This window comes from Microcaecilia unicolor, chromosome 7, assembly GCF_901765095.1.
Source record: "Microcaecilia unicolor chromosome 7, aMicUni1.1, whole genome shotgun sequence".
Lineage (NCBI taxonomy): Eukaryota > Metazoa > Chordata > Amphibia > Gymnophiona > Siphonopidae > Microcaecilia > Microcaecilia unicolor.
Genome location: NC_044037.1, coordinates 2,756,802 through 2,777,200, shown reverse-complemented (window position 1 = coordinate 2,777,200; position 20,399 = coordinate 2,756,802). Strand labels below are relative to the sequence as shown.

Sequence of the window (20,399 nt, the reverse complement as noted above, 5' to 3'; positions counted from 1 at the left end):
GCCCGGTTTTCGTTGAACACAGGAAAATAAAAATTATTTTCCGGTGCGCATAGCAGACACGCGTAAAAACCAAATTATCATGCAGGCCACGCAGTGGCTGGGTGGCAACTTCAAATTGATGCAAGTTGGGTGTGCGTAGGCGCCTACGCGGCTTAGTAAAAGGGCCCCATAGGGAGGTGCCTGACAATGAGGCATATTTTCAAAGCACTTAGCCTTCCAAAGTTCCATACGTTTCTATGGAACTTTGGAAGGCTAAGTGCTTTGAAAATATGCCTACATGTCATATCTTTTGCAGTACGGCAACTTATTAGCTGACTGATCATGTTTTATATTTTAATAAGCATCTATTACTCAGTGGGGCACTTTTACTAATGCTTAGTGGATTCTAACTGCTAACATACTGTAAGAAGGAGGAGGCTGTCCTACCCTGGTTAGGCCCCTAGAGGGCATAGTTCCCCTAAAATGTCCAGGGAAAAGGGCTGGGTGAGTTGCTGAAGGAAGCCAGAAAGGGGAGGTATAGCTGGAGGTCGCTAGGACCGGGGCGAGTCCTGGAGGATAGCTGGAGGTCGTTAGGACCGGGGAGAGTCCTGGGGATAGAAACAGGTGCAGCAGGTTATGGGCTGGGGCCTGTTTGGCTATTAACTACTTAGACTCCTCCTGAGTTGTGAAGGGAGGGAGGTGAGCTGGCAGCTGAAGAATGGGCTGGTAACTGAAGCAGAGGAATCCCCATGAGAAGTACTGGCTGTGCCCTTTGGACTGGTGGTAGAACTGGGTGTTCCCAAGAAGGAAGCTGGCTGGGTGAAGAAGGCCCGAGAGTGCCAGGTAGAAGAACTATGGGTTCAAAGGGGTACTGTGTGTCCCAGCTGAAAAGCCTGTGTGTCTAGAACAGTGAAGAGGTACTGTGTGTCCCAGAGGAAAAGCCTGTGTGTCTAGAACAGTGAAGAGGGACTGTGTGTCCGGGGACTGAGTTAGTACTGAGCCCAAAGGCCTGTGTGAGAGGGCTCAGGGGGAAGAAATCTATGGATATTGAACTGTGCAAGAAGAAATGTTTGAAAGGGAAGACTGCACTGAGTATAAAGAAATGAAATGTTTAAGCTGGAAGAACGGTTTAAGCTTGTGAAAGTGTTTTAAGCTAAAAGAAGTGTGCCCCAGAGGCTGGAATAAAGAGGTGTTTGAAAATAGCCTGATTGGTGTGGTGAGACCTGACTATGCTGACTATGTTTGCCTTTTGAGAAGCAGGTCACCCTGAGCAGAAAAGGGTGGTAGATTAATTTGCATAAATCTGCATACTGAGAACCAGCTCACCCTGAGTGAAAGAGGGACCCGGGATCCTGAGGTGGGAGCTTCACCATCTGCACATTAGCCTCATCATTTTCACAATACCCATAGATATAAAATGGCCTTCTCAGCATTAAGCTTTAGTAAAAAGTCCCTAGTGTTTCTATTTGTTAAGTATTTATTTTTATTATGCTACTTCATGTGAATTCATCTTTGCAAATGCATATATTTTTTACAGGATTTGTTTATACCCCTGATACAGGCAGTTTGCTGAAACATGGCCACTTTGGGTTTCTTTGATGACTTGCTCCAATAAAGAATACTTTGGTTGCCAAGCTTCTGTCCTGACTTCCTCTGCGCATCCTGCACTCCTATCATTGCATATTATTAAAATATTTTAAGTATTTAAATGTTTCTATCACATCTCTTTGTCCTGAAAAACTACTGCTTGAGTGTTCATTCATACTCCACAGTGAAGAGAAGGTTATTGTCTGAACTGCACTCACCTATTTTTCTAAACCAGTGTGCTTCATTGATTCTCTTGTCCAGGGCCAAACTCCCTTCTGCTAAGGGCTCAGCAAGTTTCTCGTGAACTGTGGTAAACATATATAACATTGCACCAGGCTCTGAACTGAGAGCTTAATGTAACAAAAAAAAAATTCCAAAATTTATCAAAACTGACATTTAAATTCAACAAACTATTGCATCAAAATATTTTAGTAAGGACATGATAATAATCCTATTGTACACCACCTTGATATTAGGGTCGAAAGGCAGCCAATCAAATTAAATAAACATTAGACATCAAACACAAGTGCTTAACTTGCTGTTAATGGAAGACTGAATTGAGACTGGAAGCCATTTTTCAGGTGCTAATCTGTCTCACTAAATCACATCCTTTTCCCGTTTCCACACAGAATGGGTGAAAATCTTTAGTAAATTAGGCCCCTTAAAATCCCACCCAACCCATTGGCTCTTTTTATTCTTATATAGACCCTTAAGAGGGTTCATTCCTTGCAATTTTTACTTAGCGTTAAACCTTTCTCAATTAATTCCACCTATGACCCATCTGGTTTAATTCTTCCCCAATTTTGATCTTCCTATTTTATCAAAGTCTTTTATAAGCTTTGTGGACTATATCTGTCTATCTTGACTAGACCGTAAATTCCAAGAAACTAGGACAGTCTTGTGTGTCTCTCACTACATTGATGCATACATCTATGTTTCTATCAATATGTATACTTTGGAAGAAATGTGGAAGAGGGGAAATATGATAGAGACTTTTAAATACCTACGTGGCATAAATGCATAGGAGGCGAGTAGGAGTGGCCTAGTGGTTAGGGTGGTGGACTTTGGTCCTAGGGAACTGAGGAACTGAGTTTGATTCCCACTTCAGGCACAGGCAGCTCCTTGTGACTCTGGGGAAGTCACTTAACCCTCCATTGCCCCATGTAAGCCGCATTGAGCCTGCCATGAGTGGGAAAGCACGGGGTACAAATGTAATAAAAAAATTAAAAAAAAATTAATGTGAAAGCAGTTTACTGATTGGTCTTCTTGGCAGCATGTGACATTGTTATAAAAGTGGTTGTTTGCGCTGCCATTTTTTTAAAGACATGATTCTGAGAAGTGGATGGCAAACATAGTGGAGGAGTGGGCCACCGGGACACATTTGTCATTAAGCACCTATCATGTGATTGATCTACAGTAGCATTCATACGCATAGTCCTGGATGGATTTGGCGGTGGGGTTGGTGTAGTAGTTTCTTTGTTTCTTTTGGTTTTCCTGTTCAGTAGGAAACTAAACTGGTGAGTCTTCATTTGCGATTGCCGGAGATTTCTCCTTGTTTCGGAAACTTTTCTAACTCGCCTACTACAAGTATTGTAATGATAGTTCTGGGGCTTCCCTCCTCTTCACCACAATTATGGGTCGAAGTCCAGTCACTGGGCATTGCTTTTGCACATTGACTTCACAGTATTCCTGGCCAGTCACGGGATTGGAGTGAGCTACGTTTCTATTGGAAACAGGTTTTTTGTTTGCATTTTCTGTTATCTTTTAAAGGAAATTTGCGGTTCAGTGGTAGCATTCAACAGACCTGGGTTTCATTTCCGAACAATGCAATCCTGCCAAACTTCTTTCATAACTGTCTTTCAGAAAATAGAAAGCAGACTCTACAGAGCACAAGCACAGACTATGGAGATTTCCTCCAGGAACTCGTCCAAACCTTTTTTAAACCCAGATATACTAACTGCTGTTACTACATCTTCTGGCACAGAGTTCCAGAGCTTAACTTTATTTGTTGAGTGAAAACCTATTTCCTATTTGTTTTAAATGTACTTCCATGTAACTTCATTGAGTGTCCTCTAGTCTTTGTACTTTTTGAAAGAGTAAAAAATCAATTTACTTCTACTCGTTCTACATCACTCAGGATTTTGTAGATCTCAATCATATCTCCCCTCAGCTGTCTCTTTTCCTCATATGAGAGGAGCTGTTCACAGTAATCCCTAAATCCTTCCATTGCCTCAAAGCACTGCTTATATATCCAAAAGAAATGTTTAGAGATCTAGGGGTGGCTATTGATGGTGCTCTTTTGCTGGGGCCTCGGGTACCATTGTGGAGCTTTTGATATATGTTAAATTGCAATGCATTTGACAATTAAGACCTTACCTAATATAAGCTTTTGCTATTTGTGGTCTGGAAGGAAATACTGTCGTGCACACTATTTTGCAATGGCTCCTGGTCAAGAAACAGATTTTATTTAAGCTTTTGGTGATCACTTTTAAGGTTTTAAGCACAGACCACTCTTTGAGGGATGGGCTACACTGGTATCAGGCTGCATGGTCACTTTGTTCTAATCAAGGCTGTCTGTTGGTAGTTTCTTCTCATTCTCAGTTAGGGTTGGAATGGTGGCACTCTGGATCATTTTCAGTGATTATAACAGTATGGTGGAATAAACTTCTACCTGAAACCAAGTGAGCTCAATGTATTAACTTTTTCACAGGAGACTGAAAGCATTTCCCTTCCCAAATTAGATAGCTAAGGGGCCCTTTTACTAAGTTGTGTAAAATTTGCAGTTACTGTGGCTTAACATAGTACCTTACTGAACGATAGCTGTAAATCTGACATGGTAACTAGTGGGGGACATGCCCAGCATGCACTATACAGGTCCTGAGTAAAACTGCCCATTAGTGTGCGGTAATCAGTGTAGTTACCATGGATGCACTTAGTGCCTCCTATTTAGGAGGTCGTAAGTGGTTCTACATTAACTTATCCCCAACACAAAAAAAAACCACTTTTGCCATTTAGATCAACCACAAGGTCCCTCAGTTTTGTTCCAGGCTTCAGGCCCACGACAGACTAGCGTCAGAAGCCTTCCTCCTCAATTGGGGGACAGGCCTTCTGTATGCTTATCCTCCCATACCTCTAGTGGGAAAAACTTTGTTGAAACTCAAGCAGGACCACGGAATCATGATTCTGATTGTGCCACACTGTCCGCAACAGATATGGTTCTCTCTTCTTTTGGAGTTATCCTCCGAAGAACCGTGGAAATTGGAGCATTTTCTGACCCTCATCATGCAGAACGAGGGGTCTCTCTTACATCCCAACCTCCAATCTCTGGTTCTCACAGTTTGGATGTTGAGACCCTAGAATTTGCTTCCTTGGTTCTTTCGGAGGGTGTCTTCCGGGTCTTACTGACTTCCAGGAAAGACTCCACTAAAAGGTGCTATTCTTTCTTATGGAGGAGGTTTGCCGTCTGGTGTGAGAGGAAAGCCCTAGATCCCCTTGCTTTCCCTACACAGACCCTGCTTGAATACCTTCTACACCTCTCAGAGTCTGGTCTCAAAACCAACTCCGTAAGGGTTCACCTTATTGCAACTAGTGCTTGCCATCACCGTGTAGAGGGTAAGTCCCTTTCTGAACAGCCTCTAGTTGTTCGCTTCATGACAGTGTTTGCCAGCTTTCATGGAAAAAACTTCAGCCTCCCCCTGACCAGCAAGTTGTCTGGGACAGACACTTTTACTGCTGCTATGCTCTGCTGGAGCCACTTAAAAGCTCGTCCCTTGCTTTGCCTGCGGAGCAGCATGGGCCTAAGGCGCACACTGTTGATGTGAACGAGCTCGCTGGGATTGAGCCTGAGCAGGCTAGCAAGCCAAGGGGTTGTACCTATGCCTCTGATAGCAATAGGTACTCTTCCTTGGTTTGCCAAAAGTCCTTCTAGCTGAGGAGGTAGATGCAGAAGGTGCCCGGTGGGAGAGAGAAGAGATGGTATCAGTATGCTTCTTGATTTGGTCAGCGACCTCCTCAACCTTCTCTCCAAAAAGGTTATCCCCCTGGCATGGTGCATCCGCCAACCTCTGCTGAACAGAATGTTCCAAGTCAGAAACACGCAGCCATGAGAGTCTGTGCATTGCTATACTTTGAGCAGAGGTTCTGGATGCCACATCAAAAGTGCTGTAAGTGCCCCTGGCCAAGAACTTTTGACATGCTTTCTGATGCTTGACCAGCTGGCGAAGTGACTTGGCCTGCTCCGGAGGAAGTGTCTCAGCCACATCCGACAACTTATGCACAGAGTTTCACAAGTGGATGCTAATGAAGAGCTGGTATGATTGTATTTGGGAGATGAACATTGAAACCTGGTCCATCTTCCTCCCAAACAAATCCCGGGTTCTAGCTTCTCTACTGGGGGTGCCGAGGCATAGTCCCTGAAACACCTGGCTCTTTTGAAAGCGGATTCCACCACCGTGGAATTGTGAGGCAAATGAGGCTTATTAAAACCAGGTGCACTGTGGATCTGATACTGGGTGTCGATCTTCTTGGGCATGACCGGGACTGACAAAGGGGACTCCCAGTTCATAACGAGGACTTCCTAGAGTACGTTGTGGAAAGGGAAAGTCATAGCTTCTCTAGGAGGAGACATGTAGTCCAGGACCTCAAGCATCTTGGCCCTGGACTTGTCCTCCACTTCCAAAGGAAATAGAATGTCATCAGCCATTTCTTTAATAAAAGGAAATGAAAAGCTCTCTGGAAGAGACTTTCTCCTTTCAGGTGGAGGGGAAGGTTAAAAGGAAACTTCACAGGACTGGATCCTCCTGTCAATCCCATGAGTGCTCCTCTTCGGTGTCAGAAAACACCTCCTGATGGGAGTGTCAAGACCGAACCTGCCTCGATGTGGAGGAACCATGTCCTTGAGAACGGCATTGAGAAGTCAGCTCCTGTATGGATTCCGGCGAAGCTTCCTACACCGACGTTGAGGGAGTACCGGCTTGGGTGGCAGACGACAGCAGAGCCTCTTGCGGTATTGGTGTTGGAGGCCGCACCGCAGGCTGAGGGCCAAGCAGGGCCGCAATGGTAGGCACAAGCACCCCCAATGCTGATGCATATCGTTGCATTAGGCCATCCAGCAGCTCAGGGAGCAAGGCCCGGTTACGCTCAATGAAGACCGACACCAGGAAAAGCCGGGGTGCTGTTTCAGGCGGATGTTGCAGAGCTGTCAGGTTCGATGCAGGAGCTGGGTCATGGCTGCTGGGAGATCGACACATCAGCACCTCCTGTATGGAGTGGGAGTGGTCCTCCTGGCGCCGACGCTTCTCGGATACCAAATCGTTCAACACCCCAGAGCTCCTGGCACCATGTGTCTAGGGTAGTTGATGACGATGATTCTTGACCTTCGCCTGAAGCGTGTCACCAAGGCTCCTCGGTGCTGACAAGGATGACATAGAATCCACACTCTGCCTCAGGGTTGGGTCCGATGATGGATGGTCCCAGGGGCCTTGCAGGAGGCCTTGAGGCAGGTGGGGACCCACTCGATGCTTCACTGCTCCCAGTATCTAAGGGTTTAGCAGCAGCCATGCTTACCAACTCTGCTGATGCAGGTGTGATGCGCGACGTCAATGCCGACGCCTCCGACCTTGATGCTGACAAACCAGACTTAGCTCCAAAAATCCTCTCTCGTTGAGCCTCTCTGGAAACCTTGGTCCTCTTCTTCATGCGAAGACAGAGAACACAGTTAGTGGGGCTATGGTTGGACCAAAGACACTGAAGACACCAAGAACGGTTGCCCTTTCCAGAGATTGTCCAATTGCACTGGGAACCTTTGTGAACACGGAAGGAAAAACTTCCTTGGCTAAATTAAATGAAGCAATGGTGCCTGAAAAAGGGGCAAGGCATTACAAAAAATGAAGGGAAAAATCCCAGCCGAAGTCAAGGCCTAAATGCAGCCAAATGATGACGAAAAGGAAAGGAAACTTAAAACTTAAAAAAAATGTAAGGGAAAGACAAAAAAAGGGGGTTCCACAATTGAGAACACAACACTCCACAAAGCTCTGCTTATGCTTTTCGTAAGTCCCGGACTGGGTGATGCAGGTCGGTGTCACCCACTTGTGAGAATACATAAGCCTGCTTGTCCTTGGAGAAAGCCTCTCTCTCTGAATTCTACCTTCCCCTCCAGTAGCAGCCTTCAGACCTTTGAAGTCTCTTGCCTTAGGGCAGTAAGTTTATGAAAATCTACAAACTGTGAGTAAATTAGCTACATTTATTCAATAAAGTAAATTTCAGAAAAGGTTATACTGCCTTGATATTACAGCATATGTACATTCTAAGAGGGCAAAAACAATCTAAATCAAGTGAAGGAAAACAGAGGCACTTACCTGTATTCATGTAACTAAGAAGAAGTGACATGTTTTTATATCTGCAATAAAAGACAAATTATATTATATATACATTTATATCCCGTCTAATCCCTACATATAGGTTCAAAGCAGATAATAAGTTAAGAGTAACAGAATTAAGTTTGATCTGCCTTCTCAATTCCAGTTCAATTATTTTTCGAACCAGTCAGTCACAAAGGGGGTAATTTTATAACGCATTGTTTGGTGTAAAGCATGCTTTAAACAGTGAAAATAGTTATTATAAAACTGTATATTGGGTATATATGTGTAAAAAAGCAGGTACACTGTACGACAGTGCCAATTTTACACTATCTGCATTTAGGCACACATGTTTTTTAAAATGCCCAAGTATACACATAAAGGGCAATTCTCTAATAAGGCACTCAAAGGTGCATGCTCCTTCTCACACAGAAAACAACAAAATATTAGCAGCTGCATGTGTAAATGCCACAAGTGCTATTTTGTAAGGATGTGCTTAAGTGGCACTGTGCATCCATGCAAAGGGATATACATGTGGGCAAAGCATGGGTGGAAGATGGACATGCCTCTCAATTATGCTTGTAACTTATAGAAAACTATAAGCTACATGCACCTTTGCCACATAGAGGCATGCCCAGTGGTGTAACTGCATGTGCCTAAATGTAAGGCATGCCGATGAACAGTTATGCCAGGATTGTATACTACTACTACTTATTTTATTTTATTTATTGCATTTGTATCCCACATTATCCCACCTCTTTGCAGGCTCAATGTGGCTTACAATTCATCATGGATATTGTAACATAGTAGATGACGGCAGAAAAAGACCTGCATGGTCCATCCAGTCTGCCCAAGACAAACTCATATGTGTATACCTTACCTTGAATTTGTACCTGTCCTTTTCAGGGCACAGACCATATAAGTCTGCCCAGCAGTATTTCCCGCCTCCCAACCACCAGTCCCGCCTCCCATCATCGGCTCTGGCACAGACCGTATAAGTCTGCCCTCCCCTATCCTCGCCTCCCAACCACCACCCCCTCTCCCATCAGCGGCTCTGGTACAGACCGTATAAGTCTGCCCTCCCCTATCCTCGCCTCCCAACCACCACCCCCTCTTCCCCCCAACTGCTCCACCACCCAATTTCAGCTAAGCTTCTGAGGATCCATTCCTTCTGCACAGGATTCCTCTATGCATATCCCATGCATGTTTGAACTCCGTTACCGTTTTCATCTCTACCACCTCCAGTGGGAGGGCATTCCAAGCGTCCACCACCCTCTCCGTGAAAAAATACTTCCTGACATTTTTCTTGAGTCTGCCCCCCTTCAATCTTATTTCATGTCCTTCACTTGAAGGAAGTGAAACTAGGAAATCAAGTACGCTAGCGTTTAACTATAGAAAAGGTGATTACGACAAAATGAGAAAAATGGTGAAAAAAAGACTGAAAGGAGCAGCTCGCAGAGTAAAAACTTGCATCAGGCGTGGATGCTGTTTAAAAACACCATCCTGGAGGTTCAGGACAAATATATTCCACGTATTAGAAAAAAGGGAAAAAAGACTAAACGTCAGCCGGCATGGCTAAACAGTAAGATAAAGGAAATCATTAGAGCCAAAAAACAATCCTTCAGAAAGTGGAGAAGAGAACCAACTGAAAGTAACAGGATAGATCATAAGGAATGCCAAGCCAAATGCAAAGCGGAGATAAGGAGGGCAAAAAAGGACTTTGAGAAGAAATTAGCGTTGGAAGCAAAAATACATAGTAAAAATTTTTTTAGATACATTAAAAGCAGGAAACCGGCCAAAGAGTCGGTTGGGCCGCTGGACGAAAATGGTGTTAAAGGGGCGATCAAGGAGGACAAAGCCGTAGCGGAGAAATTAAATGAATTCTTTGCTTCGGTCTTCACCGAGGAGGATTTGGGGGGGACACCGGTGCCGGAAAGAATATTTGAAGCGGGGGAGTCGGAGAAACTAAACAAATTCTCTATAACCTTGGAGGATGTAATGGGTCAGTTCAGCAAGCTGAAGAGTAGTAAATCACCGGGACCTGATGGTATTCATCCCAGAGTATTAATAGAACTAAAAAATGAACTTGCGGAGCTACTGTTAGAAATATGCAATCTGTCCCTAAAATCGAGTGTAGTACCGGAAGACTGGAGGGTAGCCAATGTTACTCCGATTTTTAAGAAGGGTTCCAGAGGAGATCCGGGAAATTATAGACCGGTGAGTCTGACGTCGGTGCCAGGCAAGATGGTGGAGGCTATTATTAAGAATAAAATTGCAGAGCATATACAAAAACATGGACTGATGAGACAAAGTCAGCACGGATTTAGTGAAGGGAAGTCTTGCCTCACCAATCTAATGCATTTTTTTGAGGGGGTAAGCAAACATGTGGACAATGGGGAGCCGGTTGATATTGTATATCTGGATTTTCAGAAGGCGTTTGACAAAGTGCCGCACGAAAGACTCCTGAAGAAATTGCAGAGTCATGGAATCGGAGGTAGGGTATTATTATGGATTAAGAACTGGTTGAAAGATAGGAAGCAGAGAGTAGGATTGCGTGGCCAGTATTCTCAGTGGAGGAGGGTAGTTAGTGGGGTCCCGCAGGGGTCTGTGCTGGGTCCGTTGCTTTTTAATGTATTTATAAATGACCTAGAGATGGGAATAACTAGTGAGGTAATTAAATTCGCCGATGACACAAAATTATTCAGGGTCGTCAAGTCGCAGGAGGAATGTGAACGATTACAGGAGGACCTTGCGAGACTGGGAGAATGGGCGTGCAAGTGGCAGATGAAGTTCAATGTTGACAAGTGCAAAGTGATGCATGTGGGTAAGAGGAACCCGAATTATAGCTACGTCTTGCAAGGTTCCGCGTTAGGAGTTACGGATCAAGAAAGGGATCTGGGTGTCGTCGTTGATGATACGCTGAAACCTTCTGCTCAGTGTGCTGCTGCGGCTAGGAAAGCGAATAGAATGTTGGGTGTTATTAGGAAGGGTATGGAGTCCAGGTGTGCGGATGTTATAATGCCGTTGTATCGCTCCATGGTGCGACCGCACCTGGAGTATTGTGTTCAGTACTGGTCTCCGTATCTCAAAAAAGATATAGTAGAATTGGAAAAGGTACAGCGAAGGGCGACGAAAATGATAGTGGGGATGGGACAACTTTCCTATGAAGAGAGGCTGAGAAGGCTAGGGCTTTTCAGCTTGGAGAAGAGACGGCTGAGGGGAGATATGATAGAAGTGTATAAAATAATGAGTGGAATGGATCGGGTGGATGTGAAGCGACTGTTCACGCTATCCAAAAATAATAGGACTAGAGGGCATGAGTTGAAGCTACAGTGTGGTAAATTTAAAACGAATCGGAAAAAATTTTTCTTCACCCAACGTGTAATTAGACTCTGGAATTCGTTGCCGGAGAACGTGGTACGGGCGGTTAGCTTGACGGAGTTTAAAAAGGGGTTAGATAGATTCCTAAAGGACAAGTCCATAGACCGCTATTAAATGGACTTGGAAAAATTCCGCATTTTTAGGTATAACTTGTCTGGAATGTTTTTACGTTTGGGGAGCGTGCCAGGTGCCCTTGACCTGGATTGGCCACTGTCGGTGACAGGATGCTGGGCTAGATGGACCTTTGGTCTTTCCCAGTATGGCACTACTTATGTACTTATGTACTATGTACCGCCTTCCCATCTCCGGAAAAGATTCGTTTGCGGATTAATACCTTTCAAATATTTGAACGTCTGTATCATATCACCCCTGTTCCTCCTTTCCTCCAGGGTGTACATGTTCAGGTCAGCAAGTCTTTGCTCATACGTCTTGGAACGTAAATCCCATACCATCCTCGTAGCTTTTCTTTGCACCGCTTCCATTTTTTTTTAACATCCTTCGCAAGATACAGCCTCCAAAACTGAACACAATACTCCAGGTGGGGCCTCACCAACGTCTTATACAGGGGCATTAAAACCTCCTTTCTTCTGCTTGTCACTCCTCTCTCTATACAGCCTAGCAATCTTCTAGCTACTGCCACCGCCTTGTCGCACTGTTTCGTCGCCTTCAGGTCCTCAGATACTATCACCCCAAGATCCCTCTCCTCGTCCGTGCCTATCAGACTCTCCCCGCCTAACACATACGTCTCCCTTGGATTTCTACTCCCCAAGTGCATCACTTTGCATTTCTTCGCATTGAATTTTAATTGCCAAACGTTAGACCATTCTTCTAGCTTCTTCAGATCTTTTTTCATGTTTTCCACACCCTCCGGGGTGTCCACTCTGTTGCAAATCTTGGTGTCATCTGCAAAAAGGCAAACCTTACCTTGTAACCCCTCGGCAATGTCACTCACAAATATATTGAACAGAATCGGCCCCAGCACCGATCCCTGAGGCACTCCACTACTCACCTTTCCCTCCTCCGAGCGAACTCCATTCACCACCACCCTCTGGCGTCTGTCTGTCAACCAGTTCCTAATCCAGTTCACCACTTCGGGTCCTATCTTCAGGTTGTCTAGTTTATTTAAGAGCCTCCTGTGGGGAACCGTGTCAAAAGCCTTGCTGAAATCTAAGTAGATGACGTCCATAGCACGTCCTTGATTTAATTCTCCTGTCACCCAGTCAAAGAATTCAATGAGATTCGTTTGGCACGATTTCCCTTTGGTGAAACCATGTTGTCTTGGATCTTGCAACTTATTGGCTTCCAGGAAATTCACTATCCTTTCCTTCAGCATGGCTTCCATTACTTTTCCAATAACCGAAGTGAGGCTTACCGGCCTGTAGTTTCCAGCTTCTTCCCTATCCCCACTTTTGGGGACCACCTCCGCCGTTCTCCAATCCCTCGGAACCTCTCCCGTCTCCAAGGATTTATTAAACAAGTCTTTAAGAGGACCCGCCAGAACCTCTCTGAGCTCCCTCAGTATTCTGGGGTGGATCCCGTCCGGCCCCATGGCTTTGCCCACCTTCAGCTTTCCAAGTTGTTGATACACACTCTCTTCTGTGAATGGCGCTCTATCCACCTCATTCTCAGGTGTACTTTTGCTAGTCCCTCTCGGTCCTTCCCCAGGGTTTTCTTCAGTGAAAACAGAACAAAAGTATCTATTTAGCAAATTGGCTTTTTCTTCATCATTTTCTACATAGCGTTTTGTTGTATCTTTTAGTCTCACAATTCCCTTTTTAGTCTTTCTCCTTTCACTAATATACCTGAAGAAGTTTTTGTCTCCCCTCCTTACATTTCTAGCCATTGGAAGTAGAAGAGAATATACATTTGGTTTACAGACAGTTATGTGTTACATGGTGGTGAAATACATAATAGTGTTAAAGCAGCAGACATTATAAGACAATTCTGGAGGTTTTAAAGATTATACAGTTACACATGTTGATCTTTGTGATATATCTTGTCGAAGAGATAGGTTTTCAGTAGTTTTCGGAAATTGGTCAGTTCATAAGTCGTTTTCAGGTTCCGTGGCAACACGTTCCAGAGCTGCGTGCTCATATAGGAAAAGGTAGATACGTGCATCAATTTGTATTTCAGACCTTTACACTTGGGAGGATGAAGATTAAGGAATGTGTGAGAAGATTTTTTTGCATTCCTGGGTGGTAATTCTATTAGGTCTGACATGTAGACTGGGGCGTTACCATGAATTATTTTATGGACTAGGGTGCAGAGTTTGAATATGATGCGTTCTTTTAGTGGAAGCCAGTGTAGTTTTTCTCATAGGGGTTTCACGCTTTCGTATTTTGATGAGCCGAATATTAGTCTGGCTGCCGTGTTCTGGGCCGTCTGGAGTTTTTTAAGTATTTGCTCTTTGCAACCGGCGTAGAGTGAGTTACAGTAGTCCAGATGACTGAGTACCAATGATTTTACCAGATTGCGGAAGACAGTGCTTGGAAAAAATGCTCTAACTCTTTTTAGTTTCCACATTGATTGAAACATCTTTTTAGTTATGTTTTTCGCATGATTCTCAAGTATTAGGTGTCGATCAATGGTGACTCCAAGAATTTTTAGGGTGTCCGAAACTGGTAGATTTAGTTTCGATGTGTTAATAGTAGTAAATTTATTCTTATTGTATTGCGAGATGAGTACTAGACATTTGGTTTTCTCTGCATTAAGTTTAAACTGAAATGCATCTGCCCAGGAATTCATGATGTGCAGGCTTTACGTGATTTCATTGGAGATTTCTCTTAGATCTTGTTTGAATGGGATGAAGATCATTACATCATCAGCGTATATATATGGGTTTAGGTTCTGATTCGATAGTAGTTTGGCCAAGGGTGTCATCATTAGGTTGAATATGGTTGGTGAGAGGGGGGATCCCTGTGGAACTCCGCATTCAGGTGTCCATGTAGCTGATGTGGTCGAATTTGATGTCACTTGATATGAGCGTGAGGTTAGGAACCCCTTGAACCAATTGAGAACGTTACCTCTGATTCCGAAGTATTCGAGGATGTGTAGTAAAATTCCATGGTCAACCATGTCAAATGCGCTTGACATGTCGAATTGTAACAGTAGAATATTATTGCCGTTTGCTATCAGTTGTTTGAGTTTGGTCATGAGCGTGACTAGTACGGTTTCAGTGCTGTGATTAGAGCGAAATCCTGACTGGGAGTCGTGTAAAATTGAGAACTTGTCTAGATAATCCGTGAGTTGATTGGTTACCAAGCCTTCTGTTATTTTGGTAATTAAGGGAATAGATGCCACTGGTCTATAGTTTGTTAGTTCATTAGCATTTTTCTTTGCATCCTTGGGTATAGGGGTGAGTAAAATATTACCTTTCTCCCTTGGGAAGAGTCCATTTTGTAGCATAAAGTTCACGTGGTTTGTTAGGTCCTTTATAAATTGTTGAGGGGCCGACTTCATGGGTTGTTTGGGCATATGTCTAATTTGCAGTGAGATTTGGCGAATCTTTTAAGTGTTTGTGAGATAAGAACTTCCGGTAGTATTGTGAATTCAGTCCAGATCCTGTCAACTGGCTAAATTCCAGGGTCTGGGTCTAGGCAGTCTAGGATTGTGGTGTATTCGATGGGGCTGGCAGGTATTTTGAGTCGCAGTTGTATGATCTTTCTCCTTGAAGTACTTCGCCAAGTCATCAGCTCCTGTTGTGTCTTTGCTGTTGTTGGTGACTGGAGTGGTGTCCAGTAGTTTATTCACGAGTTGGAAGAGTTTGTGTGTGTCTTTGTAATTTGGTCCAATTTCAGTTTTGTAGTATTGTCTTTTGGTTTGTCTTATGGTATATTTATATTTCCTTCGGAGTTGCTTCCAAGCGTTAAGTGTGGGCTCGTCTTTCTTTTTGTTCCACGCACGTTCTAGTTTCCTGACTTGTGTTTTGAGTTTTTTCAGTTCTTCGTTGAACCATAGTATTGAGTTCTTTCTGTGCAAGGTTCTGGTTTGGATTGGGGCAATGTTATCTAGTATTAATTTACATCTGTTATCCCATATTGAGAGGAATTGGATTGTGTCTGTTTCTATTGTCCATTCGTCGTTGTAGATCTGTTGCCAGAATTTAACCAGATCGATTTTTCCTCTTGTGGTGTAAGTCTTTCGTAATTGTTTGTTAGGTGAGTCTTTCATTCTCCATTGGAGGGTAATATGTGCTTTGTAATGGTCTGACCACAGTATAGGTAACCATTTAGTGTATGTTAATGTAAGGTTTGCATCATGGTCAAATTTGTGTGTTATGATGTCTAATGTATGTCCTTTTTTGTGTGTTGGTTGCGTATTTGGTCCTTGTAAATCCCATAGTTGTAAGAATTCTTTGCAGTCTTGGGTGCTTGTTTTGGTGAGATCTTCCATGTGTAGGTTAATATCTCCTATTATGATGAGGTAAGAGTAAGAGAATAGAAGCACCATATTCTATTATAGAATAGTTTCTCATCGTGTGGCATCAGCATGCACTTTCTTTGGAGAAAATATAAGTTTATGTGTTATTGGGAGTCATTGTAAAAGGCTATGTTCCCTTTATAAAATGTTATGGTCATTATCAGCCACCATTTGCTCAGTTTCTGTGTAATGTGGGGTGGAGAATTGAGATATCCAAGTCAGAACATGCACAATTCCCCTGTAATTTACAAATGTTCTGTCAATTGTAGAGCTTTTTGTAAATACCTACAAAGACATATGATCTATTACTTTATAGCTAAGCAGTATAGTAAATTGTATAATAAACATAAACTTGTATATTTACCAGCACATCTAGAAGCAGCGGCATCTTTAAAAAGTTGCACATGGTAGAGAAAGAGTTGGTCCTGCTTTTTAAAATTACTGCTCCCAACATCCTTGCACCCTGATCATCTGATCCCCTTCCATGCCAGTACAGACCCCCTCTGAACCCCCACAACAGTATGTAAGTCCTTCTTCTGACTCCACTCTCCAAGAAGACACATCCTCTGGAACCCACATCCACAAATCTGTCACTCCTCAACCCCTGCAGCACTTTGCTCCCTCCAATGAATTCCAGTCCCACTATCCATCAGGTGCTATCCAAGGTGGCCTAGAGGAGAGCAGGAGTGATATCACATCATTCCTTCTCTATCCTGCACCTGAGTTCAAAATGACACCTATAAGCCCTAGCAGTAGCCTAGTGGAATTATCACTAGGGGTCAAGCTGCCAAATAAGGATGTGGTGACTGATTTGGAAGTGGGTTTGAAGAATGTGGCTTGACTACTTTGGATGTGGATTTGGGGGAGGAGGCCTTTGCACCTGTATCTGACCCTTTGCCCCAGGGCAGGTGTAAAATCAGATATGGAAATTTTTAGGTCCTTCTTTGTTAAATTGTACAGCGCTGCGTAACCCTAGTAGCGCTTTAGAAATGTTAAGTAGTAGTAGTACATGTGTATTCCCCTTGTAACATAGGGAAAACACATCTATAGCCTGCCAAAATCATGTCCTTCTTAGAATCGGTATAATAAATACATAAGAACGTAAGTGTTGCCATATTGGGACAGACCGAAGGTCCATCCTGTTTCTAACAGTGTCCAATCCAGGTCACAAGTACCTGGCAAGATCGCAGAACAGTAAAACAGATTTTGAAGTCCGTCAAAAGTATGCCCAAATCTCAAGGGGGCATATCAGGGGCGTGTTCAGGGCAGGACTTGGGCATTCCTGAGACTTAGACGTTTTTCAGCCATGATGGAAGAAAACAAAACCTACCAGGACTAAAACTAAGATGTTTTGAGCTAGACCTGTTTTTATAACTAATAAGGCACAAAAAGGTGCCCTAAATAACCAGATGACCACTGATTGTAAGCTCTGTTGACCAGGGACTGTCTCTTCATGTTCAAGTGTACAGTGCTGCGTACATCTAGTAGCGCTATAGAAATAAGTAGTAGTAGTGGAGGGAATCAGGGATGACCTCCCCTTATTCCCTCAATGGTCACTAACCACCTCCCACCCCCCAAAAATGTGATGAAAAACATTACTTGCCAGCCTCAGATGTTATACTTAGGTCCATTAGAACAGCATGCAGGACCCTGGAGTAGTCTAGTGGTGGGTGCCGTGCACTGCAGACAGCTGGACCCAGGCTTCTACTTCCCCCTACCTGTTACGCTTGTGGAGGAAACTGTGAGCCCTCCAAAACTCACCAGAAACCCACTGTATCCACATATAGGTGCCCCCTTCACCCGTAAGGGCTATGGTAACATAGTAATATAGTAGATGATGGCAGAAAAAGACCTGCACGGTCCATCCAGTCTGCCCAACAATTTAAAATCATATGTGCTACTTTATGTGTATACCTGACCTTGACTTGTTTCTGCCATTTTCAGGGCACAGACCATAGAAGTCTTCCCAGAACAAGGCCCACCTCCCAACCACCAGCCCCGCCTCCCCCTACAGGCTCTGCCACCCAATCTCGGCTAAGCTTCTGAGGATCCATTCCTTCCAAACAGGATTCCTTTATGTTTATCCCACGCATTTTTGAATGGTATACAGTTGGGGTAGTGGGTTTTGGGGGGCTCAGCAGATGTGTACCTGGGAGCATTTTATGAAGTCTACTGGGGTGCCCTATTGCTTTCCTGGGATGTCGGGGGGCCAGTGTACTAAAAATGCTGGTCCCTCCTACATCCCAATGGCTTGATTTTGTGCGTTTTGCACTTGGACGGTTTTTTTTTTTATGGACCAAAAACTAAAACGCTCAAATCACAAAACCTTCTATTTTCGCAAACAAAAGATAGACGTTTTTCTTTTTTGAAAATGACCTTCTTTGCTATTCAGATTTTGGATGTTTTTTGCAAAACGTCCAAAGTCGGACTTAGACGTCATATCAAAAATGCCCCTCCACATCTTTTTTTGAGATGCGGTCACAAAAATTGCACACAGTATTTGAGGTGTGGTCAAACCATGGAGTTATGCTAAGGCATTATTTTTTTTGTTACATTTGTACCCCATGCTTTCTCATGGCAGGCTCAATGTGGCTTACAAGGGGCAATGGAGGGTTAAGTGACTTGCCCAGAGTCACAAGGAGCTGCCTGTGCCTGAAGTGGGAATTGAACTCAGTTCCTCAGGACCAAAGTCCACCACCCTAACCACTAGGCCACTCATCCACGCCTCATTTTTGTTTTCCATTCCTTTCCTAATAATACCTAACATTCTATTTGTTTTCTTAGCCACCGTTGCTCTCTGAGCAGAGGGTTTCAATGTATCATCAACGATGACAACTAGATCCATTTCCTGGTCGATGACTCCCCTTTATCATTTTCACTGCCCTTCTCTGTACCTTTCTGTACCTTTTCTAAATCTGATATATATTTTTGAGATGTGGTGACCAGAATTGCACACAGTATTTTAGGTGTGGTTCCACCATGGAGCGTTACAAAGGCATTACAATATTCTCAGTTTTGTTTTCAATTCCTTTCCTATTAATTTTGAATATTGCTTTCTTAGCCACCACTGCACACTGGGCAGAGGGTTTCAATGTATCAACAATAACACCTAGGTCTTTTACCTGGGCAGTGACTCCTAATGTGGAACTCATGCATCATGTACTTATAGTTTGGGTTCCTCTTTCCTACATGCATCACTTTGCACTTGTTCACATTAAATGTCATCTGACATTGGATGCTATTTGCACATATAGCAAATCTATGTGGATAAATGCCGTAATTTACATATGGAGATGCTTCTAAAATAACCCCCATAACCTCAAGGAGATGAAACTAATGATTAAAATCCAAAATACAATTTAAGCTCATATTCAAAAAGCTAAAGGATTTATCATATCAAAAATATTGGACCTCTACTTTTTATGTTAAAATGACATCAGAAACCAATTGATCCCTACTACAGTATTTATCTTACAATTTATTTATTTGTTGCATTTGTACCCCACATTTTTCCACCTATTTGCAGGCTCAATGTGGCTTACATAGTACCGTCAAAGGCGTTTGCCCAGTCGGTTGATAACAAGTACAAGGTTGAAATGTGATCGTATGAGGTATATGTGGAGGGTCGGGAAGGATGAAGATTGCGTGTTGTCCAGTATGATCAAAGTCATGCTGTGTTGCTGGGTGAAGAGGTTTACGTGGGGTCATTGGGGTAGCCTTTTTGAAGAGGTTGGTTTTTAGTGATTTCCTGAAGTTCTGGTGGTCGTGGATTGTTTTCACAGCTTTTGGGAGGCCATTCCATAGTTGTGCGCTTATGTAGGAGAAGCTGGATGCGTAAGTTGTTTTGTATTTCAGTCCTTTGCAATTTGGGTAGTGTAGGTTTAAGTAGGATCTTGACAGTCTGACTTTGTTTCTTATTGGTAGATCAATAAGGTCTGTCATGTATCCTGGGACAACGCCATATATGATTTTGTGGACTAAGGTGCAGATTTTGAAGATGATCCGTTCTTTGATTGGGAGCCAATGCAACTTTTCACGAAGAGGTTTGGCACTTTCAAAGCGTGTTTTGCTGAATATCAGCCTGGCTGCTGTATTTTGGGCAGTCTGGAGTTTTTTTTATGAGGAGTTCTTTGCAACCCGCATAGATTCTGTTGCAGTAGTCTGCATGGCTTAGAACCATTGATTGTATAAGGTATTCAAAGTTTGCTCTTGGGAAAAAAGGTTTTAATCGTTTGAGCTTCCACATTGAATAGAACATTTTCTTTGATACAGAGTTTATTTGACTCTCGAGAGTAAGGTTGCGGTCAAGTGTGACGCCGAGTATTTTCAAGCTGTCTGAGGTGGGGAGGGTATTTCCTGGGGTATTTATTGTTGTGGGTTTATACTTGTTATGTTGAGAGGAGAGGATAAGGCAATGTGTTTTTTCAGTGTTCAGTTTCAGTTGGAATGAGTTTGCCCAGGAGTAAACATCAGTCCACCATTTTTAAATAGTCCAATTTAATTTTTAAAACTTTTTTCTGTGATGCACTTGAAAAGACTTGTAGGTATCTGAATACCAACAAGCCACCAAAACCAAATCCTTGTAATGAGTGATTTGAGGGGTAACTGTGTTTAGATCTCAGGGACTTTTTTAACCTTTAATATTAAAAAGCTGGGACAGATATTCAGAGCTAGAGG

General features: G+C 43.4%; 1 protein-coding gene across 1 annotated transcript in view; it reads right to left on the bottom strand.

The window, feature by feature from the left end:
- Nucleotides 1–20,399, bottom strand: part of TEX11 (testis expressed 11) — a 278,077-nt gene that overhangs the window by 86,882 nt on the left and 170,796 nt on the right. The window contains exons 13-14 of the mRNA XM_030210589.1: nt 7,923–7,963; nt 1,785–1,871 (exon numbers count right to left, since the gene is read on the bottom strand). Coding sequence (XP_030066449.1) covers nt 1,785–1,871; nt 7,923–7,963 — 128 coding nt within the window. The remainder of the gene's footprint in view (nt 1–1,784; nt 1,872–7,922; nt 7,964–20,399) is intronic.